Source organism: Mustela putorius, unplaced genomic scaffold (assembly GCF_011764305.1).
Source record: "Mustela putorius furo isolate JIRA1106 unplaced genomic scaffold, ASM1176430v1.1 tig00003858_pilon_pilon_pilon, whole genome shotgun sequence".
Lineage (NCBI taxonomy): Eukaryota > Metazoa > Chordata > Mammalia > Carnivora > Mustelidae > Mustela > Mustela putorius.
This window is the reverse complement of record NW_025422010.1, coordinates 6025354-6051353: the sequence shown is the minus strand read 5'-3', so window position 1 is coordinate 6051353 and position 26000 is coordinate 6025354. Positions and strand designations below refer to the sequence as shown.

At 38.6% G+C, this 26000-nt stretch overlaps 1 protein-coding gene across 7 annotated transcripts in view; it reads left to right on the top strand.

Annotated features, from left to right (window-relative positions):
- The window catches only part of CEP192 (centrosomal protein 192), a 123942-nt gene that overhangs the window by 9621 nt on the left and 88321 nt on the right, over window positions 1-26000 (top strand). For 5 of the 7 annotated variants that reach the window (XM_045065349.1, XM_045065348.1, XM_004742667.3 and 2 more), the window contains 4 exons: window positions 5950-6125; window positions 11070-11122; window positions 13248-13368; window positions 24861-25006. In XM_045065349.1, the coding sequence (XP_044921284.1) occupies window positions 11102-11122; window positions 13248-13368; window positions 24861-25006 (288 nt within the window). In that variant the 5' untranslated portion in view covers window positions 5950-6125; window positions 11070-11101. Of the gene's footprint in view, window positions 1-490; window positions 603-5949; window positions 6126-11069; window positions 11123-13247; window positions 13369-24860; window positions 25007-26000 lie in introns of all 7 variants that reach the window. The other 2 variants (XM_045065350.1, XM_045065351.1) reach the window with 1 other exon arrangement.

Sequence of the window (26000 nt, the reverse complement as noted above, 5' to 3'; positions counted from 1 at the left end):
GGTTACAGCAGAGGGTTATAGAGTTGAGGTACTAAGGCAGGTGCTGTGAGCGGTCATAGGTGACTCCAGGCTAGGAGGCTTTAGTGAGGATGATCTGGAAGTTGTACTGAGGGGACATGGTGATGGAGACACCCATTCCATCTCCACACCCAGTGATTCCAAGGCTGTGGGAGAGACGGATAGTCCTCACTTGCCAGTGTTTAAGGAGGCAGTGTCCTCACAGGACATCCAGGTTTTCCATAAAGCAGTGAGGTGAAAGGGATATTCATAGGAAGGGTTCAGGAATAGATTTTGCTGATTCAGCATTGATTTGTTGGGCTGGGTAGGGGGAGTATCCTTGTGGATCTTTGTCATTGGTAAGGAGTCCTGGGCTTATTGAAGGGCATCTTGAAGTTAGTGCCACTGAACTGATGTTGGCAATGAGACATTAGACATGGGGGGAGGGGAGGAGACTATCGGAAGTAATTCTTGATTCTTTGATGTGGGCCAGGAGATCTGGGAAGTGGTCTTGTTGATCCCTGTTAAAGGAAGATAGAAGACCTGGTAAGGTGGAGTCCTACATGCAGTGTACTGGCCTCACTCTAGACTTTCATTGGGTAGAGGTGAGTGCTTTGGGGCTGCTCCTTGCCCCCACTGAGTAGTCTGAAGATCTGGGTTGTTAGTCTGAGAGCCTGGACTTCCTGTGGGCTGCTTGTGATGGTGGGTGCACAGCCTGCAGAAGTATGCTCTTATCGTGTGAAGGATGGCTTCTGTGGCTCCTTCTGGGGGAGGGTGGAATTTATGTTTTTAAAATATCCTTATTCTGGGTGCCTGGGTGGCTCAGTGGGTTAAAGCCTCTGCCTTCAGCTCAGGTCATGATCCCAGGGTCCTGGGATCGAGCCCTGCATGGGGCTCTCTGCTCAGCAGGGAGCCTGCTTCCTCCTCTCTCTCTGCCTGCCTCTCTGCTTACTTGTGATCTCTGTCTGTTAAATAAATAAATGAAATCTTTAAAAAAAAAATATCCTTATTCTAACTTTGGAATTAAGGAATATTTTAGCTGAGGATAGGATTTAAAGATAAAAATAACTTTCACAAAATTTTGAAGGCACTGCTACATAGTGTGAGAAACCTGATGTCATTCTGATACTTGACCATTTGTATCTGAACTTTTTTCTCTCTGGAAACTCTTAGAATCCTCCCTGAGTCCATACCCCCAACCAAATTCTAATTGGCATCAATCCAGAGATTTGTATGCTTTAGTTCTAGGTAATTATTATTACGTTGGTATTTTTCTATTTTCTTTCTTTCTGGGACTGCTGTTTTAGATTGCCTGGGCTGATCTATTTCCATTATTTTTTTCCTTTTTTGTTTTTGTTTTTCTTTTGTTTCAGTGCAAATAGGCAGTGTTCTAGATAAAGTTCCTAATTTTTTCCCTGCCCTTCTATTAAATCATTTGGCAGTCATAATTTTGAGAGCTCTTTTTTCTGAACTTTTCATTTTTTTTTTTTTTTATAATAGCTCCTTTTTGTGGATATAATAGTGACTTCAATGTTTTCTGAGAATTCTAATTGAGATTTTTCAAAGTTCTATAAATTATCCTTGTGTCTGGGGTTGTTTACTTTGTTCATCTTTATTTTTATCTCTCAAGCTGCTCCTTCTCCTGCATCTGATTTATGGCTGTCTTCTAGGTTGCTAGTGTGGGCTAGTGGGTATCCAGATCTCATTTCTCTTAGGTCTTCATGCAAGCTCATGGCCGGCTTCACTTTACAGATTCCATGCCGGGTATTTAATGCTGCTGTCACCACCATAGCTTCATTCTGCACAGGCGTTTCATATGCGTTCCTAGAAGAGCCTTCCTAGGTGTACAGCTGACATGTTGACACTGCTGTTTTGTTTGTGTGGGCTGGGGAGCGAGAGTGGAGCACTGCCCAGCACGGGCACCTGATAAACTTTCAGTCATCCCTTTCCTTTGGACTCCCTCCTGTCCTCCTTCCTACTGTAGTCAGGAAACATTTCTGCAATTCTTCCTGGCAGATTTGTTTTCTGCTTCCGGGCCCTTTTGTTCTTGTTCTGGACCATGCTTTTGTTTCTCCTGCATAGCCCATCTGCTGTTCAGATTCTAGAATCTGAGATAAGCTTGGGCTAGGACTGGTGGCTCTCATACAGATTGCTTCACTTTTTTTTTTTTTTTTTTTTAGATTTTATTTATTTATTAGAGAGAGAGAGAAAGAGCACAAGCAGAGGGAGCAGGCGTGGGGGAAGGAGGGAGCAGGCTCCCTGCTGAGCAGGGAGCCCAATGCAGGGCTCAATCCTAGGACCCTGGGATCATGACCTGAACCGAAGGCAGACGCCCAACCATCTGAGCCCCCCAGCCCCCCAGATTGCTTCACCTTTTTTTTTTTTTTTAAGATTTTATTTATTTATTTGACAGAGAGAGATCACAAGTAGGCAGAGAGGCAGGCAGAGAGAGAGGAGGAAGCAGGCTCCCTGCTGAGCAGAGAGCCCCATGCGGGGCTCGATCCCAGGACCCTGGGATCATGACCTGAGCTGAAGGCAGAGGCTTTAACCCACTGAGCCACCCAGGCGCCCCAAGATTGCTTCACTTTTATAGAGGTCCTTTATTGTCATTTTCATGCACTCCTAGAAGTTACTCTTGCCACTTATTTGAAGCTTATTTGACTTAATATTTGACTTAATTTGAGGAATTTTGATGGGCTAGTAAGAACAAGTGATAGCTATAGTTTTGAGGACATGGATTTAGGGGAGGTGGTTAATTTAACTGGCTCTGTTATAAAGTTCTAATGGTCACGCTACAGTTGACCCTTGAACTGCATGGTCCACTTACATGTAGATTTGTTTCAGTAAATACATAGTGCTAAAAGTGTATTTTCTCTTATGATTTTCTTAATAACATGTTCTTTAGCTTTATTATAAGAAATAGCATGTAATTTATATACATATATATGTAAATATGTATATATACACAAAGTGTGTGTTAATTAACTGTATATGTTATTTGTAAGGCTTCCAGTCAACAGTAGTTCAATTAAGTAGTTAAGTTTTGGGGGAGTCAGAAGTTAGACGTGGATTTCCAATTATGCAGGAGGTTAGTGCCCCAACCCCCATCTTGTTCGAGGGTAAAGCGCACATGCTTTTCTTGGAGTGGGGGGGCTTTGAAATATGAAATTAACCTAAATGTCATGACTTTTTTATTCATTTCATGTCACCATTTTGCTTCCCCACCACCTTTTTTTTTTTTTCTTTTTTAATATGTCACTTAGGGACCTTTACTGTCTTTATTTTCCCTTTTATATTCTCATTTATTTGAAATATAGTTGACATATAACATAGTAGTTTCAGTTGTGCAACGTAATGATTTGATATTTGTATATACTGCAAAATGATCACCACAATAAGTCTAGTTAATATTGGTCACCTTACATAGTTGCAGAAATTTTTTTTCTTAAGATGAGAACTTCTAAGATTTACTCTTGTAACTTTCAGATATGCACTGTGACCTGTAGTCACGATGCTATACATTATATCCATGACTTACTTATTTTATATCTGGAAGTTTGTACCTTTTGACCCCCTTCACCTGTTTCTCCTGCCACGATCCCCTACCTCTGGAACCATTATTCTATCTGTGAGGTTAGTTTTTTGTTCTTATTTTTAGATTCTGCATATAAATAGATTATGTGGTATTTGTCTTTCTCTGTCTTACGTACCATAATGCCCTTTAAGTCTATCCATGTTACTGCACATGGTAAGATTTCCCTTTTTTGTGGCTGAATAATACCCCATTGTGTATATATACAACATGTTTTTTTTTTTAAAGATTTTATTTGTTGATTTGACAGACAGAGATCACAAGCAGACAGAGAGGCAGGCAGAGAGAGAGAGAGGGAAACAGGCTCCCTGCTGAGCAGAGAGCCCGATGCGGGACTCGATCCCAGGACCTGAGCCGAAGGCAGCGGTTTAACCCACTGAGCCACCCAGGCGCCCCAACATTTTTTTTATTCATCTGTCAGACACTTAGCTTGTTTCCCTCTTGGCTATTGTAAATAGTGCTGCAGTGAACGTGGAGGTGCCATATATCTTTTTGAGTTAAGGCTTTAGTTTTTTTGGATGAATACTCTGATGTGGGATTGCTGGATCATGTAGTAGTTTTATTTTTAATTTTTGAAGAACCTCCATACGGTTTTCCATAGTGACTGCACCAGTTTACATTCCCAGTTCACATCTCAGCACTGCACATCCTCACCAATACTTGTTATTTCTTGTCTTTTAAATTTTTTAATTTTAATTTATTTTTAAGAATATTTTATTTATTTGTCAGAGAGAGAGTGTGTGTGTGCACAAGCAGGGGGAGCAGCAGGAGAGGGAGAAGTAGACTCCCCGCTGAGCAGGAAGCCCAATGTGGGGCTCAATCCCAGGACCCTGGGATCATGACCTGAGTCTAAGGCAGATGCTTCACCAACTGAGCCAGCCAGGCGTCCCTCTTGTCTTTTTTATAATGATTATTACAACAGGTGTTAGGTGATGTCTCATTATTGTTCTGATTTGCATTTCCCTGATGATTAGTGACATTGAACACCTTTTTTTTTAAAAATTTTTATTTATTTATTTGACAGAAATCACAAGTAGGCAGAGAGGCAGGCGGAGGGGGGGCGGGAGGCAGTCTCTCTGCTGAGCAGAGGGCCCGATGCGGGGCCCAATTCCAGGACTCTGGGATCATGACCTGAGCTGAAGGCACAGATTTTAACCCACTGAGCCACCCAGGCGCTCCAAACATATTTTCATGTACCTGTTGGTCATCTGTCTGTCTTCTTTGGAAAAATATTCAGATCTGCCCATTTTTTAATCCTGTTGTCTGCTTGTTTGCTTTTTGTTTTTGTTTTTGATATTGAGTCGTATGAGTTCTTTATATATTTTGGATATTAACCCTTTGTCAGATACGATTCGCAAATATTTTCTCCCATTCTGTAGACTGTCTTCATTTTTTCAGTTTCCTTTCTTGTGCACATCCCCACACTCTTCTTTATCATACAACTTTGTATCCACTTACAGTCTTTCCACCGACCTCTATCCTCTCTTTTACTCAGCTTCTGTTTGATTGGGATGAAACTTTCTTATATCAACCTATGAATGCACCTTTGGATTGAACTGTTGGTAATGGCTTTCTATGTGTTACAACCCCAGTACAGACATGGAGAAACTGGGAGGTAAATTACAGTTGGGAGTTGCCTCAGGCAAAGAGGGTTAGCACTCGGAATATGTAAAAGGACTATCTTTTCATCCATCCTGGTCAGATTTAAGCTTGGCCCTAGATAGCAGTTTGTCAGATGATGGCTTGATTGCATTTAGAGGCATTTTTCTAAAAAGTTCATCCCTACCCCTCCTCTTGCTGGCAGAAGGCTGTGATGAGCTGCATGAGACCCACGAGCTTTTGCTGAAGATTGGGAGGAAAATTGTCTTTAAGGAAAAACATTGTCATCCAAGTATAAAACAACAGAGATACAAAGATGAGGACAAAGCCAGTGGCAGGGGCTAAAAGTAAAACTTTTAAAGCATTTCATAATTCAGAGAATCAGCTTTTTGGCATATATACTAGTGTCCTTTAAGTCTTCTTTGTTTTTAGAAAGCTGAGTTTTTCTCCATATATGATAGATTCAGAGATACTTACTTAGGAAAGAATAAAACCCCTCATTTTATCACTTGAGAGGCAGGATAGCAATATGATACTGTATTTGATTTTGGTAGACTGTATCTCTGGATCCAAGATGGTTCGCAGTCCCCAGGGCACCTACAGTGGAGCCAGTTGTAGTGTCTGGCTGGTCCTTGAAATTTTTCTTTCCACTGTATCCATTTTTTTCTTTTTGTGATATTAAATACATAACTGGTTAATGAATATTTTATTGATTTACCCAAGGTAACTAACATTTAATCATTCTGTTCTCTACTGGAAAGTTCTGTCTCTAAGAAAAAGAACCATATAGAAAGTCAACATTTGTCAGATGCTGTTCTTGAAGAGTCTGCTTTGCAAAGTGATATAGCAAGAACAGAAGAGGAACAGGCTAAAACTGCAAAATGCTTTCAGAGCCAAGACCCTTTTGATAAGATTTCACCACTGGAACAAGTGCAAGGTACTGAACTTATAGAAATTACTTTTAGAAATTACTGCCTAATGTATATATTTCAGTTTCCTTTCTGATTTGTCTATCTTTGTTATTTATCTTAAGCTACAGTACGGTAAACTGAAAGACACTTATGGTTTGGCATTTACCTATTAATATTTTTATAGGAAATGGTGTCTTGATTAATCTTTTTATTTAAAAAATTTTTTTGGTATTAACATATAATGTATTTTTGTTTCAGGGGTACAGGTCTGTGATTCATCAGTCTTACACAATACATAGTGCTCACCACAACACAAACCCTCCCCAGTGTTCATCCCCCAGCCACCCCATCCCTCCCACCCCCTCCACTCCAGCAACCCTCACTTTGCTGAAGGTTATTAAGAGTCTCTGATTGACTTGTTTCGCTTAGCATAATACCCTCTAGTTCTCTCCACATTGTAGCAAATGGCAAGATTTAATTTTTTTTAATGGCTGCATAATATTCCACTGTATGTCTGTATATCGCATCTTTATCCATTCATCTGTTGGGGGACATTGGGCTCTTTCCATAGTTTGGCTATTGTGGACATTGCTGCCATAAACATTGGGTATAGGTGCCCCTTCAGATTACTACATTTGTATCTTTGTGTTAAACACCCAGTAGTGCAATTGTTTGGTCATAGGGTAGCTCTATTTTCAGCTTTTTGAGGAACCTCCATACTGTTCTCCAGAGTAGCTGCACCGGCTTGCATTCCCACCGCATTCCCACCAACAGTATAGGAGGGTTACCCTTTCTCTGCATCCTCGTCAACATCTGTCGTTTCCAGACTTGTTAATTTTAGCCATTCTGACTGGTGTGAGGTGGTATCATTGTGGTTTTGATTTCTATTTCCCTGATGCCAAGTGATGTTGAGCACTTTCTCATGTGTTTGTCTGTTGACCATTTGGATGTCTTCTTTGCAGAAATGTCTATTCATGTCTTCTCCCCATTTTTATTTTTAAAAAAGATTTTATTTATCCACTTGTCAGAGATAGCACAAGCAGGGGGAGCAGCAGGCAGAATGGGAGGGAGAGGCACACTCCCTGTTGAGCAAGGAGCCTAATGCAGGACTTGATCCCAGAACCTTTGGATCATGACCTGAGCCATCCAGGCATCCTGACTTCTGCACATTTCTTGATTGGAATTTTTTTGTTTTTTGGTGTTGAGTTTGATAAGTTCCTTATGGATTTTGGATACTAGCCCTTTATCTTATATGTCATTTGCAAATATCTTCTCCCATTCTGTAAGTTGTCTTTTGGATTTGTTGACTATTTACTTTGTTGTACAAAAGCTTTTTATCTTGATGAAGTCCCAATAGTTCATTTTTACCCTTGTTTCCCTTGCCTTTGGCTGTATGTCTAAGAAGTTCCCGCAGCTAAGGTCGAAGAGGTTGCTGCCTGTGTTCTCCTCAAGGATTTTGATGGATTCCTGTCTCACAGTTAGGACTTTGAGCCATTTTGAGTCTATTTTTGTGTATGGTGAGAGGAGATGGTCCAGTTTCATTCTTCTGCATGTGGCTGTCCAATTTTCCCAACACCATTTGTTGAAGAGACTGTCTTTTTCCATTGGGTATTCTTTCCTGCTTTGTCAAAGAATGCTTGACCATAGAGTTTAGGGTCCATTTCTGAGTTCTCTGTTCTGTTGCATTGATCTGTGTGTCTGTTTTTTTGCCAAGACCATGCTCTCTTGATGGATCACAGCTTTGGAATAGAACTTGAAGTCTGGAACTGTTATGTCACCAGCTTTGGTTTTCTTTTTCAGCATTCCTCTGGCTATCTGGGGTTTTCTGGTTCCATACAAATTTTATGATTGTTTGTTCCAGCACTTGAAAAAAGTTGATGGTATGTTGATAGGGATTTCATTACCTCTGTAGATTGCTCTAGGTAGCATAGACGTTTTTACAATATTTATTCCTTTGATCCATGAGCATGGAACGTTTTTCCATTTCTTTGTGTCTTCCTCAATTTCTTTCATGAGTACTCTATAGTTTTCTGAGTACAGATTCTTTGCCTCTTTGGTAAGATTTATTCCTATGTATCTTATAATTTCAGATACAATTATAAATGGGATCGACTCCTTAATTTCTCTTTCTTCTGTCTCATTTTTGGTATATAGAAATGCAACTGATTTCTGTGCATTGATTTTATATCCTGCTACTTTGCTGAATTCCTGTATGAGTTCTAGCAATTTTGGATTAGAATGTTTTGGGTTTTCCACCTGTAGTGTCATATCATCTGCAAAGAGTTAGAGTTTGACTACTTTGCCTATCTGGATGCCTTTTACTTCTTTTTGTTGTCTGATTGCTGAGGATAGGACTTCTGGTACTGTGTTGAATAGCAGTGGTGATAGTGGACATCGCTGCCGTGTTCCTGATCTTAGGGGAAAAGCTCTCAGTTTTTCCCATTGAGAATTATATTCGCTGTGGGCTTTTCGTATATGGATTTTATGATATTGAGATATGTTCCCTCTATCCCTACACTGTGAAGAGTTTTAATCAAGAAAGGATGCTGTACTTTGTCAAATAATTTTTTCTGCATCTGGAAGGATGATACGATTCTTGTACTTTCTTTGATTAGTGTAGTGTATCACAGTCGTTGGTTTGCAGATGTTGAGCCAATCTGCAACCCAGGAATGAATCCCACTTTGTCATGGTGAATAATCCTTTCAGTGTACTGTTGGATCCTGTTGGCTAATATTTTGGTGAGAATTTTTGCATCCGTGTTCATCAGGGATATTGGTCTGTAATTCTCCTTTTTAGTAGGGTCTTTGTCTGGTTTGGGGGTCAAGGTAATGCTGGATTCATAAAATGTGTTTGGAAATTTTCCTTCCATTCCTATTTTTTGAAACAGCTTCAGAAGAATAAGTATTAATTCTTCTTTAAATGTTATGGTAGAATTCTCCTGGGAAGCCATCTGGCCTTGGGCTCTTGTTTGTTGGGACGTTTTTGATTACTGTTTCCATTTCCTTGCCAGTTATGGATCTCTTGGTTTTCTGTTTCTTTGTGGTTCAGTTTTGGTGGTTTATTCTTTTCTAGGAATGCATCCATTTCTTCCAGATTGCCTAATTTGTTGGCATTTAGTTGCTCGTAATACGTTCTTATAATTGTTTGTATTTCTTGGGTGTTGGTGGTGATTTTTCTGCTTTCATTTGTGACTTTATTTATTTGGTTTCTTTCTCTTTTCTTTTTGATAAGTTTTGTCAGGGGTTTAAACAAGCTTATTTATTCTGTCAAAGAACCAGCTCCTAGTTTCGTTGATCTCATCATCATCATCTTCTTCTTCTTCTTCTTTTTTTTCTTAAGATTGTATTTATTTTTTGGAGAGAGAGAGCACAGCAGGGGAGGGGCAGAGCTCCTTGCTAAGCAAGGAGCCTGTTGTGGGACTCAATCCCACAACTTTAGGGTCATGACCTGAGCCAATGGCAGACGCTTAACTGACTGAGCCACCCAGGTGTCCCCGTTGATCTCTTCTACTGTTCTTTTGGTTTCTGTTTCATTGATTTCTGCTCTTTATTATTTCTCTTCTCCTGCTGGGTTTAGGCTTATTAACTCCTGCTGGGTTTAGGCTATAATCAAAAAGTTGGAAAATAGCAAGTGTGGTGAGGATATGGAGAAATTAAAACTCTCATTCATTGCTGGTGGGTAGTTAAAATGATGCAGTTTTTGTGAAACTAGTTTGACAGTTCTTCAAAACATTAAACAATTACACTATTGTTTGAGCCAGTAGTTCTAGTCCTAGGTATATACCCAAGAGAAATGAAAACATATGTCCACACAAAAACTTGTACATGAATGTTCATAGCAGCATAAATCACAATAGTGAAAGAGTGGAAACAATGCAAAAACTTCATACAGTGGAATATTACTGAGCCTTAAAATGGAGTGAAGTATTGATATGTACTATAATATGGATGAACTTTGAATACATTAGGCTAAGTGAAGGAAGATGGATACAAAGGCCACATGTTGTAGGATCTTTTCATCCATAGATATATGTAGACATCGGATCGGATCGGCAAATCCATAGAGACAGTAGATGTGTGGTGGCCAGGGCCAGGGAAAGGGGAGAATGGGGAATGACTGCTAGTAGATACAGTGTTTCTTTCTGGAGTGATGAAAATATTGTGGCATTAAAGAGTGTTTATGGTTGTCCAGCCTTGAGAATTTACTAAAAACTAGGGAATTGAATGCTTTAGGAGAGTGGTGATTTCATGGTATGCAAATTTTATGTCCATTAAAAAAACCCATATACTTATATCACAGTCCCAGTTAGTATAAGATTTAGTCATACTTGCTTTATCTCTTCTGTTTTGTGTTACTTTTTTCTGATATTTTAAAATTCAAGTATTGTTTTATTCCTATATATTTTAGTGTGCATCTGTAAAAATACAGATGTTTTCTTACATAAGCACAGTGCTATTAACACTGCTAACAGACTTAACAGTTCTTTTATTATCATATAGTACTCTGGTCCATATTCATTTTACTAATTATCCAGGTTGGTTTGCTTGAATTGGAGTCCAATTCAAGTATATTATTTGTTGTATGTCCCAAGTCAGTTCCTGTTGAAAAAAGCTCAGTTTGTGACCCTGTAGATTGTCCCATGATTTGGATTTGTCTGTCTGTTTAGTCATGCTGTCATTTTTCTTGTTTCTCTCTTCCCTGTATCCTCTGTAAAGCAAAAGTTAGCTTTAAAGCCTTGATTAGATTCATAGTGAGTGTTTTTTTGGCATATGTATAATTTTTCATACTTCCCACCCTGATAGTTTTTTAATTAAACTGACCAGTGATAACTTCTTGTACCATCATATAAAAGTGCTCTATTCTACTAAAGGGAAAAAATGTTTAGTTCATTAATTTGCTACTTTTAGGGGTTATTGCATTTTTATTGATAAAATAATTTGGTCTCACTTATTTTTGTTTTGTAAAACAGACTCACCTGTTGATTTTTGTTTACAACCATGGATGGATAATAAGGAGAACAAGGTAATCTTTTATATGTTACCAATTTCTGGAGTGTAACTGGGAGAGTGAAAGTTTCCATTTCACATGTGCAAGTATTAAACAGTAGTAATTTCAGTTTGAAGTCTTGTACTTTAAATAGCAGAGATCCACGTTACTGCCTCAAGTAATCGGCACGTGAGTGTAGTCCTGGTCCAGGGCTTCCTTGTCATTAGGACTTTTCTACTTTTGCTCTGTTTCACTCCATGCTGGCTCCCTCTTGAAAGATGGCTCTGGGAGGGTAAAGGTTTCTCTTTGTTTCATTTATTTTATTTTTTTAAAAGGTTGTATTTATTTGCCAGAGAGAGCAGTAGCAGGGGGTATGGCAGGCAGAGCGAGAAGCAGGCTCCCTGTAGGGAGCCCCCCGTGGGACTCCATCCCATGACCCTGGGTTCATAACCTAAGCTGAAGGTGGATGTTTAACTGACTGAGCCACCCATGTGTCCATCTTTGTTTTGTTTATTGTATCCTGAGTGCCTGGCACATAGTTGGCACTCAGTGATTACTTGAATGATCAGGAAGCTGTCTTTCTTTGTAGCAAGCCTACATTCTTAACATTTGTGATAAAAAAAATGACCATGCTGGGGTGCCTGGTTGGCTCAGTCGTTAAGCGTCTGCCTTCAGCTCAGGTCATGATTCCGGGGTCCGGGGATTAAGCCCTGTCTCAGGGTCCCTGCTTGGCAGAAAGCTTGCTTCTCCTTCTCCCACTCCCCCTGCTTGTGTTCCTGCTCTTGCTGTCTCTCTGACAAATAAATAAATAAAATCTTAAAAAAAAAAAAGACCATGAACTTTCTTTGAGGGGAAAGAAAAAAAGACAACTCTAATGGGCTCACTTGGGTCCTAAGTTCTCCCCTATGTAAATCACTGTCAAGGGGTAGGTTGGAATAAAATACTCTGTTTGTTGAGCCTGCACTCAGGTCCACTTCTTTGTGAGTGTGTGTGTGTGTATACATATACATCAGTGTACATATATGTGTGTGTGTGTGTGCGTGCGTGTGTGTGTGTGTGTATGTATATACATACAGCTGTCAGCCCCACCAGTTCCACATGGCTCCTCAAAGGAATATTCCAAGAAGGAAGCCCAATGTGGGGTATAATCCCAGGACCCTGGGACCATGACCATGACCAGACACTTAATGGACTGAGCCACCCAGGCGCCTCTTTTTCTTATTCTTAATGAAAGTATAGTATAGTTCATATATAATGTTCTCTTAGTTTCAGGTATACAACAAAGCAGTTCAACAACTCTATACATCATAAATGTTCTCCACCAGAAGTGTAGTTACTCTCTGTCACCATGCAAATTACTACAATATTATTGACTATATTCTCTATGTAGTACTTTTCATCCCTGTGACTTATCTATTTTATAACTGGGATTTTATGTATTCCATCTGTTTTAGCCATTGTTCCACCCTCTCCCCTCCAGGAACCACCACTTTGTTCTCAGATGTGTTTGAATCTGTTCCTGTTTTTTTCTTTTTTTGTTTGTTTGTTCATTGTTTCTTTCATTGCCACATCTTTGATCTTTATGAGCATAATTCACTGTTTTCTGCAAGTATGCAGTTATATAGCGAGCCCGTGCTTTTATCTTAAAAATTGTGTATTTTGCAATCTAATTTTAAAGATAAATTTAATAAGATTGTGAAATAAAGTTGAAGGCAATGTTACCTTTTGTTGGCCTTGAATGCCCTTAACAACCTGCTGTGTGCCTTTAGGATTATGTTGTCCCTGAGTTGAGAAGTAGAACAATCAGTGATTCTAGTATAGGCTGCAGAGTCCAACTTGGCTCTATCTTCACTTCCTACCGCAAGCCTTGTATTCATATTCATTTGGATATTAGTGTCCTAACTATTACTAGGTCTTCTGAGCTTGTATGTACATTTTGAGATGCTAAATTTTAACAGTGTCTCAGTGGGTGGATCAGGGGAGGAGAGAGGCATGGGGGCAGGAAGAAAATTATTGATACACATAAAACAGCTAGACCTTCATTGCTTAAATTGTGGATTACAAATACTGAGCACATTTGGTGGTCTTTTTTGCAACCTTGTACTGTGGTCCTCAGAGTAATGAAGTTTGCTTCTGTTACTTGGCATTTTATGTTTTACAGATTGTTGTACCTCATTCTGGGAAACATTTTGAAGAGAAGAATCCGCCCAGTGACTTAAGCCACATTAGTTTATTAGAAGATGAGAAACTTACATCACTGACGAGCTTGGAGGATTCTTCTGGTACCGTAAAGTGACTTGTGTTTTCTTAGTCCTTACCTTGCTGCTCCATGTCTTTCTGCTTCTTTGTTTCATAGTTACTATGCCAGCCTTTTGTTTCTATCTTCTCCTTTACTTCCTCCCTATCAGCACTTGCAGGCACTTCCATTGGTAGAATTTTTAAAAACTTGTGCAATATGAAACCTGATATGATTATGTTCACCCTCAGTTTATTATCATTAGGGTACGGAGTATAAAGCAGTTCGTTAAGAAATTGGAGGAACAATGAAATATTTAGCCTCTGCTCTCTGAAAGTTCTGTCAAGTGAGAAAAGAGATGCACAGCTAACCCTCTGATACCTTAAGTATATTTCAACAGTACAAATCGTGCAGGAATCATAGGAGGGTGACAAATTAGTTCTCATCGAGGGAAGTATTTATGAAGCTTTATTAAAAAGGGGATGCCGGTTTTCCTTTTTCATGAAGAGGCCCGTAATAGGCCTTAACATAGATTTGTGAAGAGAACTATATTTCAGGAAGTGGGTCAGCATCTGTAAAGGTGCTATGGTGGGGGCATTTTAGACCATGTTTGGAGAATGACCAGACTTTGTGGTTTTGTGCAGGAAGTTTACAGCACCTGTAGAAGGCTATTTTGGGGAATAAACTCAGACAATTAGGAAGGGACCACATTAATTACAGCTTTGAAGGCCAGGCTGTTGAGCTGAGTGGGATAAATAAAAATTATGAATTCAGGATTCAGAATTTTCCTGCCAAATTTTTAAAATATTTTCAGATTATGGCATTGTAAATAAGGAATCATTGACTGAATTCATACAGATCTTTGTTTTAGTAGACTAGCTTTTTAGAGGTGAAATGCTGAAGTCCAAAGTTAAGAGCATTTTTAAGGCTTTTAATGATTGCAAAATTATCCTCTTGAAAAGGCAGTGACATCTTATAATACCATTACTAGTGACTGAGAGTTCTAGTTCTAGTCCTGGCCTTGCTGGGCTGGATTTTAGAATATTAAAAACCAGGTAGTGTTTTATTTATATACATCTTTTTGGTTTGATGGGAGTTGAATAATTTTTATTCATATCTATTAGTATTCAACTTTGCTATATATATTTTCCTTAGTTGCTTCTTTCTCAAGATCAGATATGTGAGGTTTCACTTTATACTTAATCATTAGTTCACCTGAAATTTATTTTTACTTCTCCTGTGACATGCTTATCTGTCCCTTTTTGATAGTTATCCTTTGGCACACTATTTTCTTTTTTTTCTTCCTGCCTTTTTTTTTTTTAAGATTTTTTAATTTATTATTTTGTCAGGGAGGTACAGCACGTGCACAAGCAGGAGAAGCAGCAGGCAGAGAGGGAGGAAGATGGAGACTCCCTTGGATTGCTTCCATAGTTAGGCTATTCTAAATAATGAGCAGTAAACATAGGGGTGCTGGAAGCCCTTCAAATTAGTGGGGTTTTTTGATTAGGTTAATTAAATTTTATTTTCCCTCATTTTTTAATTAAAAAATTTAAATTTAAACTAAATTAACATGTAGTATATAATTAGCTTCAGAGGTAGAGTTCAGTGATTAATCAGTCTTATATAATACCCAGTGCTCATTATATCATGTGTCCTTTTTTTTTTTTTTTTAAATAGTTTATTTATTTATTTGACAGAGAGAGAGAGAGAGAGTGATCACAAGTAGGCAGAGAGGCAGGCAGAGAGAGAGAGGGGGAAGCAGGCTTCCAGTTGAGCAGAGAGCCCTATGTGGGGCTCGATCCCAGGATGCTGGGATCATGACCTGAGCGGAAGGCAGAGGCTTAACCCGCTGAGCCACCCAGGCGCCCCTCATGTGTCCTTCTTAATGTGCATCACCCAGTTACCCCGTCCCCCACCACCTTTCCTCCAGCAGCCCTCAATTTGTTTCCTATGATTAGGTCTCTTACAGTTTGTCTCTCTCTCTGATCCCGTCTTGTTTTATTTTTCCCTCCCTTCCACTAAGCTCCTCTGTTTTGTTTCTTAATTTGCATGTATGAGTGAGATCATATGATAATTGTCTTTCTCTGACTTATTTTGCTCAGCATACTACTCTCCAGATCCATCCATGTCTTACAAATGGCAAGATTTCATTTTTTTGATGGGTGACTAGTATTCCATTGTATATAGATACCACATCTTCTTTATCCATTCATCTGTTGATGGACATCTGGGCTTTTTCCATAGTTTGGCTATTGTAGACATTGCTGCTATAAACATTTGGATGCAGGTGCCCCTTTGGACTACATTTGTACCTTTGTGGTAAATACCCAGTACTGCAATTGCTGGGTCTTACGGTAGTTCTATTTTCAACTTTTTGAGGAACCTCTATATTGTTTTCCGGAGTGGCTGCACCAGCTTGCATTCCTACCAATAGTGTAGGAGAGTTCCCCTTTCTACTCATCCTCGCCAACATCTGTCATTTCCAGACTTCTTAATTTTAGCCATTCTCACTGGTATGAGGTGGTATCTCATTGTGATTTTAGTTGTATTTCCCTGATGCCAGGTGATATGGAGCATTTTTTCATGTGTCTATTGGCCATTTGTATGTTCTCTTTGGAGAAATGTCTGTTCATGTCTTTTGCCCATTTTTTGATTGGATTATTTGGTTTATTGGTGTTGAATTTGATAAGTTCTTTTTAGATATTGAATACTAGCCATTTATCAGATAAGTCATTTGCAAATATCTTCTCCCATTCTGTCGGTTGTCTTTTGCTTTTGTTGACTGTTTCCTTTGCTTTGCAAAAGTTTTCTATCTTGATGAAGTCTCAATAGTTCATTTTTACTCTTGCTTCCCTTGCTTTTGGAGACGTGTCTAGCAAGAAGTTGCTGGGGCCAAGGTTGAAGAGGTTGCTGCTGGTGTTCTCAAGGATTTTAATGGGTTCCTGTCTCAAGTTTAGCTCTTTCACCCATTTTGAGTCTGTTTTTGTGTCTGGTGAAAGGAAATGGTCCACTGTCATAATTCTTCATGTGGCTGTCCAATTTTTCCAACACCATTTGTTGAAGAGACTCTTTTTTCCATTGGTATTCTTTCCTGCTTGTCAAAGATTATTGACCATAGAGTTGGGTTCTCTATTCTGTTCCATTGATCTAGGTGTCATTTTTGTGCCAGTATCATACTGTCTTGATGATTACAGCTTTGTAATAGAACTTGAAGTCCGGAATTGTGATGCTGCTAGCTTTGGTTCTCTCTTTCAACATTCCTGTGGCTATTCGTGGTCTTTCCTGGCTCCATACTAATTTTAGGATTGTTTATTCCAGCGCTTGGAAAAAGTTAATGGTATGTTGATAGGGATTGCATTGAATGTATATATTGCCCTAGGTAGCATAGACATTTTAACTATTCTTCCAATCTATGAGTATGGAACGTTTTTCCATTTCTTTGTGTCTTTCTCAATTTCTTTCATAAGTGTTCTATACTTTTTTGAGTACAGTTCATTTCCCTCTTTGGTTAGAATTATTCCTAGGTATCGTATGGTTGTTGGTGCAATTATAAATGGGATTGACTCATTTTTTTTTTCTTCTGTTTCATTGTTAGTGTATAGAAATGCAGCTGATTTCTGTGCATCGATCTTATATCCTGCTACTTTGTTGAATTCCTGTAGGAGTTCTAACAATTTTGGAGTGGAGTCTTTTGTATACTCCACATAGAGTGTCATGTCATTTGCAAAAGTGAGAGTTTGACTTCTTCGCCAATTCAGATTCCTTTTATTTTTTATTTTTTTAATTGTCTCATTGTTGAGGCTAGGACGTCTAGTACTATGTCTAACAACAGTGGTGATAGTGGACATCCTTGCTGTGTTCCTGACCTTAGAAGAAAAGCTCTCAGGTGTTCCCCATTGGGAACGATATTTGCTGTGGGCTTTTCATATATGGCTTTTATGATATTGAGGTATGTTCTCTTTATCACTACACTTTGAAGACTTTTGATCAAGAAAGGATGCTGTATTTGTCAGATGCTTTTTCTGCATCTGTTGAGAGGATGATACAGTTCTTGTCCTTTCTTTGATTAATGTAGTGTATCACATTGATTTGTGGATGTTGAGCCACCCTTGCAGCCCAGGAATAAGTCCCACTTTGTCATGGTGTACTGTTGGATCCTGTTGGCTAATATCTTGGTGAGATTTTTTGCATCTGTGTTCATCAAGGATCCTGGTCTGTAATTCTCCTTTACAGTAGGGTCTTTGTCTGGTTTTGGGATCAAGGTAATGGCTGGCCTCATAAAATGAGTTTGGAAGTTTTTCTTCCATTCCTATTTTTTGAAACAGCCTCAGAAGAATAGGTATTAATTCTTCTTTAAATGTTATGGTAGAATTCTCCTGGGAAGCCATCTGGCACTGGACTCTTGTTTGTTGGGAGGTTTTTGATTACTGTTTCCACTTCTTTCCCAGTTTGAGTCTGTTCAGGTGTCTGTTTCTTCGTGATTCAGTTTTGGTAGTTCATGCGTTCTGGGAATGCATCCATTTCTTCCAGATTGTCTAATTTGTTGGCATATAGCTGCTCATAATATGTTCTTATAATTGTTTGTATTTCTTGGTTGTTAGTTTTGGTCTCTCCTCTTTTAATTGTGATTTTATTTATTTGGGTCCTTTCTCTTTTCTTTTTGATAAGTCTGGCCAGGGGTTTATCAATCTTATTAATTCTTTCAAAGAACCAGCTCCTGGTTTTATTAATCTATTCTACTGTTCTTTTGGTTCTATTTCATTGATTTCTGCTCTGATCTTTATTATTTCTCTTCTCCTGCTGGATTTAGGCTTTATTTGCTCTTCTTCCTCCAGTCCTTTAGGTGTAGGGTTAGGTTGTGTATTTGAGGCCTTTCTTGTTTCTTGAGAAAGGCTTATATTGCTATGTCTTTCCCTCTTAGGACTGCCTTTGCCGTATCCCAAAGGTTTTGAACAATTTTGTTGTCATTTTCATTTGCTTCCATGAATTCTTTTAATTGTTCTCTTATTTTCTGGTTGACTCATTTAGTCTTTAGTAGGATGCTCTTTAACCTTCATGTATTTGAGTTCTTTCCAACTTTCCTCTTGTGATCTAGTTCCAGTTTCAAAGCATTGTGGTCCAAAATATGCATAAATTGATCCCAGTATTTTGGTACTGGTTGAGACCTGATTTGTGACCTAGGATGTGATCTTTTCTGAAGAATATACCATGTGCACTCGAGAAGAATGTGTATTCTGTTTCTTTGGGATGGAATATCTGAATATATCTGTGAAGTCCATGTGGTGGAATGTGTCATTCAAAGCCCTCATTTCCTTACTGATATTTTGCTTAGGTGATCTGTCCATTGCAGTGAGTGGAGTGTTAAAGTCCCCTACTATTATTATATCATTGCCAGTGTGTTTCTTTGATTTTGTTATTAATTGGCTTATGTAATTGGCTGCTCCCATGTTATGGGCATAAATATTTACAATTGTTAAATCTTCTTTTTGGACAGATCCTTTAAGTATGATATACTGTCCATCCTCATCTCTTATTACAGTCTTTGATTTAAAATCTATTTTGTGTAATGTAAGAATTGCCACCCCAGCTTTGTTTTGGTGTCCATTAGCATGATAAATGGTTTTCCATCACCTCACTTTAAATCTGGAGGTGTATTTGGGTCTAAAATGAGTCTCTTGTGAGCGGCATATCACTGGGTCTTCCTTTTTTTATCCAGTCTGATACACTGTGTCTTTTGATTGGGGTGTTAAGCCCATTTACATTCAGAGAAAGATATGAATTTACTTCCATTGTATTACCTGTAAGGTCATTGTTTTTGTATATTGTCTCTGTTCCTTTCTGTTCTGTGTTACTTTTGGGCTCTCTATGCTTACAGGATGCCCTTTATTATTTCTTGCAGGGCTGATTTAGTGATCACAAATTCTTTTAGTTTCTTTTTGTCCTGGAAACTCTTATCTCTACTCCCATTCTTAATGATAGTCTTGCTGGATAAAGTATTCTTGGCTGCATATTTTTCTCATTTAGCACCCTGAATGTATCATGCCAGTCCTTTCTGGCCTGCCAGGTCTCTGTGGATGGGTCTGCTGCTAGCTTTATGTGTCTACCCTTGTAGGTTAGAGACCTTTTGTCCTGAGCTGCTTTCAGGATTTTCTCTATCCGTGAAATTTGCAAGCTTCACTATTAGATGTCTGGGTGTTGACCTGTTTTTATAGGTTTTGAGGGGGATTCTCTGTGCCTCCTGGCCTTGAATGCCCATTTCCCTCCATAGATTAAAGACGTTCTCAGCTGTAATTTGCCCTAATATACCTTCTGCTCATCTCTCTTTTTCTTGTAGCATCCCAATTATTCTAATAATGTTTTGCTTTATAGGATTACTAATCACTTAAATTCTCCCCTCATGATCCAGTAGTTCTTTCTCTCTCTTTTTTTTAGGTTCTTTATCCTTCACCATTTTGTTTTCTATATCACTAATACTTGCTTCTGCATCATTTATCCTAGCAGGTTGAGCCTCCATTTTTTTTTTTTTTATTGTATCTTAGAATAACTTTTTGATCTTGACTTGATTAGATTTTAGTTTATTTCTCCAGAAAGGGATTCTCTAGTGTCTTCTCTCTTTTCTTTAAGACCAGCTGGTATATTTATAATCATTTTTCTGGACACTAGTTCTGACATCTTTCTTATGTCCATACTGATTAGGTCTCTAACAGTCAGTACTATCTCTTGTTTTCTTTTTTGAGGTGAGTTTTTCCATTTTGTCTTTCTTTTTTTAAGATGGATTTTTTTTTTTTTTTTTTTAAGATTTTCTTTATTTGTCAGAGAGCAAGAGAGAGCACAAGCTGGGGAGAAGCAGGCTCTCCATGGTGCAGGAAGCCCAATGCAGGACTCAATCCCAGGACCCTGGGATTATGACCTGAGCTGAATGTAACTGCTTAACCCACTGAACCACCCAGGTGCCCATTTTGTAGTATTTTTATCTGATTTTGGTATCAGGGTAATGATAGAATGAATTTGGAAGCTTTCTTTCCTCTTTTAGTTTTTGGAAGAGTTTGAGAAGAAGAGATACTAACTTTCTATTAAATGTTTGGTAGAATTCGCCTGTGAAGCCATCTGGTGCTAGACTTTGGTTGGGTGTTTTTGATTACTGATTTAATTTCTTTGCTGGTAATCAGTCAGTTTTCCTATTTTTTTTCCTGATTCACTTTTGGGATTTTATATGTTTCTATGAATTCATCTATTTCTTCTAGGTTGTCCCAATTTGTTGGTATGTAACTTTTTTGTAATATTTTCTTAAAATCCTTTGTATTTCTTTGGTGTCAGTTGTTATTTCTTTTCTTTCATTCCTGATTTTGTTTGCCTTCTCTCTTTTAAATGAATACTGCTAAAAATCTGTCACTTTTGTTGATCTTTTCAAATAACCAGCTTCTGGGTTTATTGATCTCTTCTATTGTTTTTTAATTTTTATTTCATTTATTTCTACTCCAATCTTTATTATTTCCTTCTTTCTACTGGTTTTGGGTTTTGTTTGTTCTTTTTCTAGCTCCTTTATTTGTAAGGTTAGAGTGTTTATTTGAGATTTTTCTTGGCTTCTTGAGTTAGGTCTTTATTGTTATAAATGTCCCTCTTAGAACAGCTTTTGCTGCATCCGAAAGATTTTGGACTGTTGTATTTTCATTTTCATTTGTCTACATATTTCCTCTTTGATTTCTTGGTTGACCCACTTATTCCTTAGTATCATGTTATTTAACTTCCATGTATTTGTGTTCTTTCCAGATGGTTTCTTCTGTTTGATTTGTGGTTCCATAGTGTTGTGGTAAGAAAGATGCATGGTATGACTTCAGTGTTTTTGAATTTGTTGAGGCATGTTTTGTGATCTAATACGTAATCTATTCTGGAGAATATTTCTTGTGCACTTGTGAAGTATCTGTTTTAGGATGGAATATTCTGAATATATCTATTAGATCCATCTGGTTCAGTGTGTCATTCAAAGTCACTGTTTCTCTGTTGATTTTCTGTTTAGATGATCTGTCCATTGCTGTAAATGGGGTGTTAAAGCTCTTTATTATTACTATGTCACTGTTGATTACATTTTGCATATTTGTTATCAGTTGCTTAATGTATTTTGGTGCTCCCATGGTGGGTGCATGTATATTTATAATTGTTATATCTTGTTGGATTGTCCCCTTATGTTTATATAGTGTCCTTTGTCTCTTGTTACCTTCTTTGTTTTATAGTCTGTTTTGTCTACTACCCTGGCATTCTTTTCACTTCCTTTTGCGTAATAAATGCTTCTTCCCTTCAATTTCAGTGTGCATGTTTCTTTAGGTCTGAAATGATTCTCTCTCTCTCTCTCTTTTTTTAAAGATTTTATTTATTTATTTGATAGAGACAGAGAAGGAATGCAAACAGGGGGAGTGGGAGAGGGAGAAGAAGCAGGCTTCCTGCTCAGCAGGGAGCCTAATGCTGGGTTTGATCCTAGGACCCTGAGATCATGACCTGAGCCGAAGGCAGATGCTTCATGACTGAGCGACCCAGCACCCCTGAAATGAGTCTCTTACAGGGAGCTTATAGATGGGTCTTGCTTTTTCATCTGCTCCGTCACCATGTATCTTTTTTTTTTTTTTAAAGATTTTATTTATTTATTTAACAGAGAGAGATCACGAGTAGGCGGAGAGGCAGGCAGAGAGAAGGGGAAGCAGGCTCCCTGCTGAGCAGAGAGCCCGATGCGGGACTCGATCCCAAGACACTGGGATCATGACCTGACCTGAAGACAGAGGCTTAACCCACTGAGTGACCCAGGTGCCCCAACTTTTGATGGAAGTGTTTAGTCCATTTACATTCAGAGTAATGATTGATAAGTATGTACTTATCAATACTTATAAGTACTTACTGCCATTTTGTTATTTGTTTTATGTCTGTATATATAGTTCTCTGTTTCTTCTTTTGCTCTCTTCTCTCAGGGTTTGGTGGCATTCTTTAGTGATGTACTTGGATTCCTTTCTCTTTATTATTTCCTTATCTATTACTGATTTTTGATTTGTGGTGATTATTAGATTTGTATATAACAGCTTCTGCATATGGCAGCCTATTAATTTGATGATCGCTTGAGTTTCAACCCATTCTTTACTTCTCTCCCCTCCACATTTTAGGTATATGTGTATGTTTTAGGTATATGTCATGCTTTACATCCTTTTATTTTGTGAATGTGTAGACTAATTCTTGTACTTATTTTTACTGCTTTGTGCTTCCTACTTTTCATACTCCTACTTAAGGTCTTTCCAGTAAAGAGTGCCTTTTAACATTTCTTATAGGGCTGGTTTAGTGGTCTTGAATCCCTTTAAGTTTTGTTTGTGGGGGAAACTCTTTAACTTTCTCTTTATTCTGAATTATAGCCTTGCTGTATAGGGTATTGGCTGCATGTTTTTTCGTTTCAGCCCATTGAATATATCATGCTGGTCCCTCTGGCATGCAGAAGAATTCTGCTGAAAAATCCTCTGATAGCTTTATGTGGATTCCTTTGCATGCAGCTGTTTTCTTTTCTCTTGCTGCTTTTATTTATTTTTATTTTTATCTATTTAAGGCATGGAGTCCAACATGGGGCTTAAACTCATGACCCTGAGATCAAGACCTGAGCTGAGATCAAGAGTTGGATACTTAACTGACTGAGCCACCCAGGCACCCCAACTCTCTTATGCTTTTAGAATTCTCTCTTTATCTCTATTTTTTGCCATTTTAATTGTTATGTATCTTGTTGTGGACCTCCTTGGGTTGATTTTGTTGAGGGCTCTCTGTGCCTTCCGGGTCTGGATTTGGTGTTTCCTTCCCCAGATTCAGGATGTTTTCAGCTCGTGTCTTCAAATAAATTTCTACTCCCTTTTCTCCTTCTGGGATCCCTATATTGTGAATGTTCTTAAATTTGGTGATATCGTTAAGTTACCTAAGTCTATTTTCACTTTTTTTATTATTTTTTCTCTCTTATGTTCTTCTTGATTATTTTTCGTTATTCTGTCTTCCAGGTTGCTAATCCATTCCTCTGCTTTATCTCGTCTATTTATTCCATCTGTTTATTCCATGTATTTTAATTGTACTTATTATATTGTTGAACTTTGGTTGTTTTTTGTTTTCTATTTCCTTGTTAAGGGTTTTACTGATGTCCTCTAGTCTTTTTTTTAGTTAGTGCCTATCTTTATGACGATAACTTTAAATTCTCTATAGGAATATTACTTATCTTAGGTCTGTTGCTTTGATTTTTGTTCTGTTCTTTCATTTGGGACATTTTCCTCTTATTTTGTCCAACTCTCTCTGTCTGTTTCTATGTGGTTTGACAGCTGCATCTCCTGTTCTTGAAAGTGGCAGCCTTATGACAGAGAGGTCCTGTAGTGCCCTCCAGTGCAGTTTCCCCTGTTTACCAGAGCCTGGTGCTTAAGGGCTGTCTCTTGTGTGTGTTTGTGGCTGAGCTGAGCCCCTTTTGCTTTCAGTGCAGTCATCTGCAGTTTCTGTTTGTCTGTTATGAGCAGGGTTTGGTCTCTGTGTTATATTGGGGCAGTCTGGGGCTGCCTTGGGCTTGAGGTGAGTCAGACCAAGTATTTGCCAGAGCTGTGGTAGCACCAAACTACAGGGAGCTTTCCCCTGAGAAGCTTTCATTGGTAGATTGGTAGTCAGATTAGCTGTCTGTCTTCAAGCCTACTGCTGGCACCACAGTCTTGATATGTGTATGGCTGTAGTCCCCTCTCCCTGGGGCAGAAATCCCTTTGGAGTGGTGCTGGCCCCTGTCAGGGCTGCTTGCACACTGCCAGGCTTGTGGCACTGCTTTGGATGGGCTCCGGCCAAGGGCATAATGGAAGGGGTGTGTCTATAGGAGAATGTGGTGCAGGGTGCACTGTTAGCAAGTTACGTAGCGAGTGTCTTTGTCCACTGGTCCCCACAGGTGTTTGTGTATCTAGGCTGGGGAGTAGGGAAGGGAGATGGTTTCTGGACTATTGGTTTTGTGTTTGTATCTCTGCAGAGCTATTTGTTGTGCTGTCTTTTTTAAAGGCAGGGACTCAGTTTTCTCTTGCCCTCTTGGCTCCGAGCCCACTGATTTTTAAAGTTCTAGGTGATATGCCCCAGTGATTGAAAGAACTTGTGAAATTTAACCCCTATGTTTTTCAAAGTTAGATGTCATGGGGTTTGTAAGGTGCCAGGTGTGAGGGTTGGTTTCTCTCCTGTCTCTGCACCCTTGGAGTCCCTCCCTTTTGAAGATTCTCCCATGGGTTCATTTAGCTCCTGACTGTGTCTCTGCCCTTCCTGTCCTCTTTGATGTGGCCTCTTCTCTACATTTAGCTGTGGAATGTCTGTTCTGGCAGTCTTTGGGTCTTTTACTGGGTTATTCATACTTACGTGGGTGGTATCTAGTTGTATCCATATAACGAGGTAAGTTTAGGGACCCCCATACTTTTCCTTCTTCCTCAGAAGTCTTTATCAACCTTTTTGATTAAATATTATTTGTAGTTCAATCAGTACTTTAAAACATTTCCTTTTTTCCCCCCACTTTACCAATAGATGATGATATTGATGATGAAGAGTTTTATGATGAACATTTGGAGGCTTACTTTGAACAACTGGCTATTCCAGGAATGATATATGAAGACCTAGAACAGGAACATCCAGAAAAAGATTTTAAATTACCAACAAGTGATCCATGTCAGGTATGTTCTAGTTTTATGGTTTTTCATAAATTTGACTTTAGAAAACTATTACTGGTCTCATTAGATATTACCATAAAGTGTAAGCTTTTGGTTTTCTTTGGTGATGAGATGATACCTTATGATCAGAAATACCTTGTGATGAGAAATACCTTGCCCATCCTTTCTTGCTGCTTCTTACTCTTGCATCCTCTGCAGAAAAATTGAAGAATATCATAGTGAACATGTGTATGCCCCTCATCCATTTTAACCAGTTGTTAACATTTGGTCATCTTTATGGGTTTTTTTTTGTCCTTCCATGGGTACTTTTAAGAGGAATTTGGATATTTTTGACAAGTCACCCTAATACTTTGACATTTTCTCCTGTGTATGAAGATATTTTCTTGCATAATTTCAATTCTGTTATCTAACTTTGATACAGTAATGTAAATGAATATACAGTCCATATTTACATTTACCCAGTTGTCTCCAAAATGTCCTTTTATTGTTTTTGATCTAGGATTTAATCAAGGGTTACAGGGTCTTCTGGTTTTCATATCTCTTCAGTATTTCACTTTGGAGTAGTTCTTCCATATTATTAAAGTTTTTATAAAATGAACCATAAGCTAATTATATCTGATTGCTTTTTCTCCCTCCTGATTAGATTAAGGATTTGGGCAAGAAGTCCCAGTAAGCATGTTTATCATGAACAGGTTAAGATTAAACAGTAAGGATGATGTGTGCTTCTCCTTGAATCACATCAGGAGACATAGAAGTATGTTGGTCCCACTGTTGGTGATGTTGTGTTTGATAATCTTGGTTAATGTGGTGTTGGCTAGATGTCTACTTTGTGTAGGTGCCTTTCTTTTCTTCTTTGTTGTCAGTAAGTATTCTGAGGAATGATGCATTGAGGCCATGTGAACTTCCTATTCCCCAAGAACCTTCCACAAATTGGATTTAGTATCATTGCTGAGGCCTCCTAGAAACACTTGTTTCTAATAATCACCATGGTGATGTT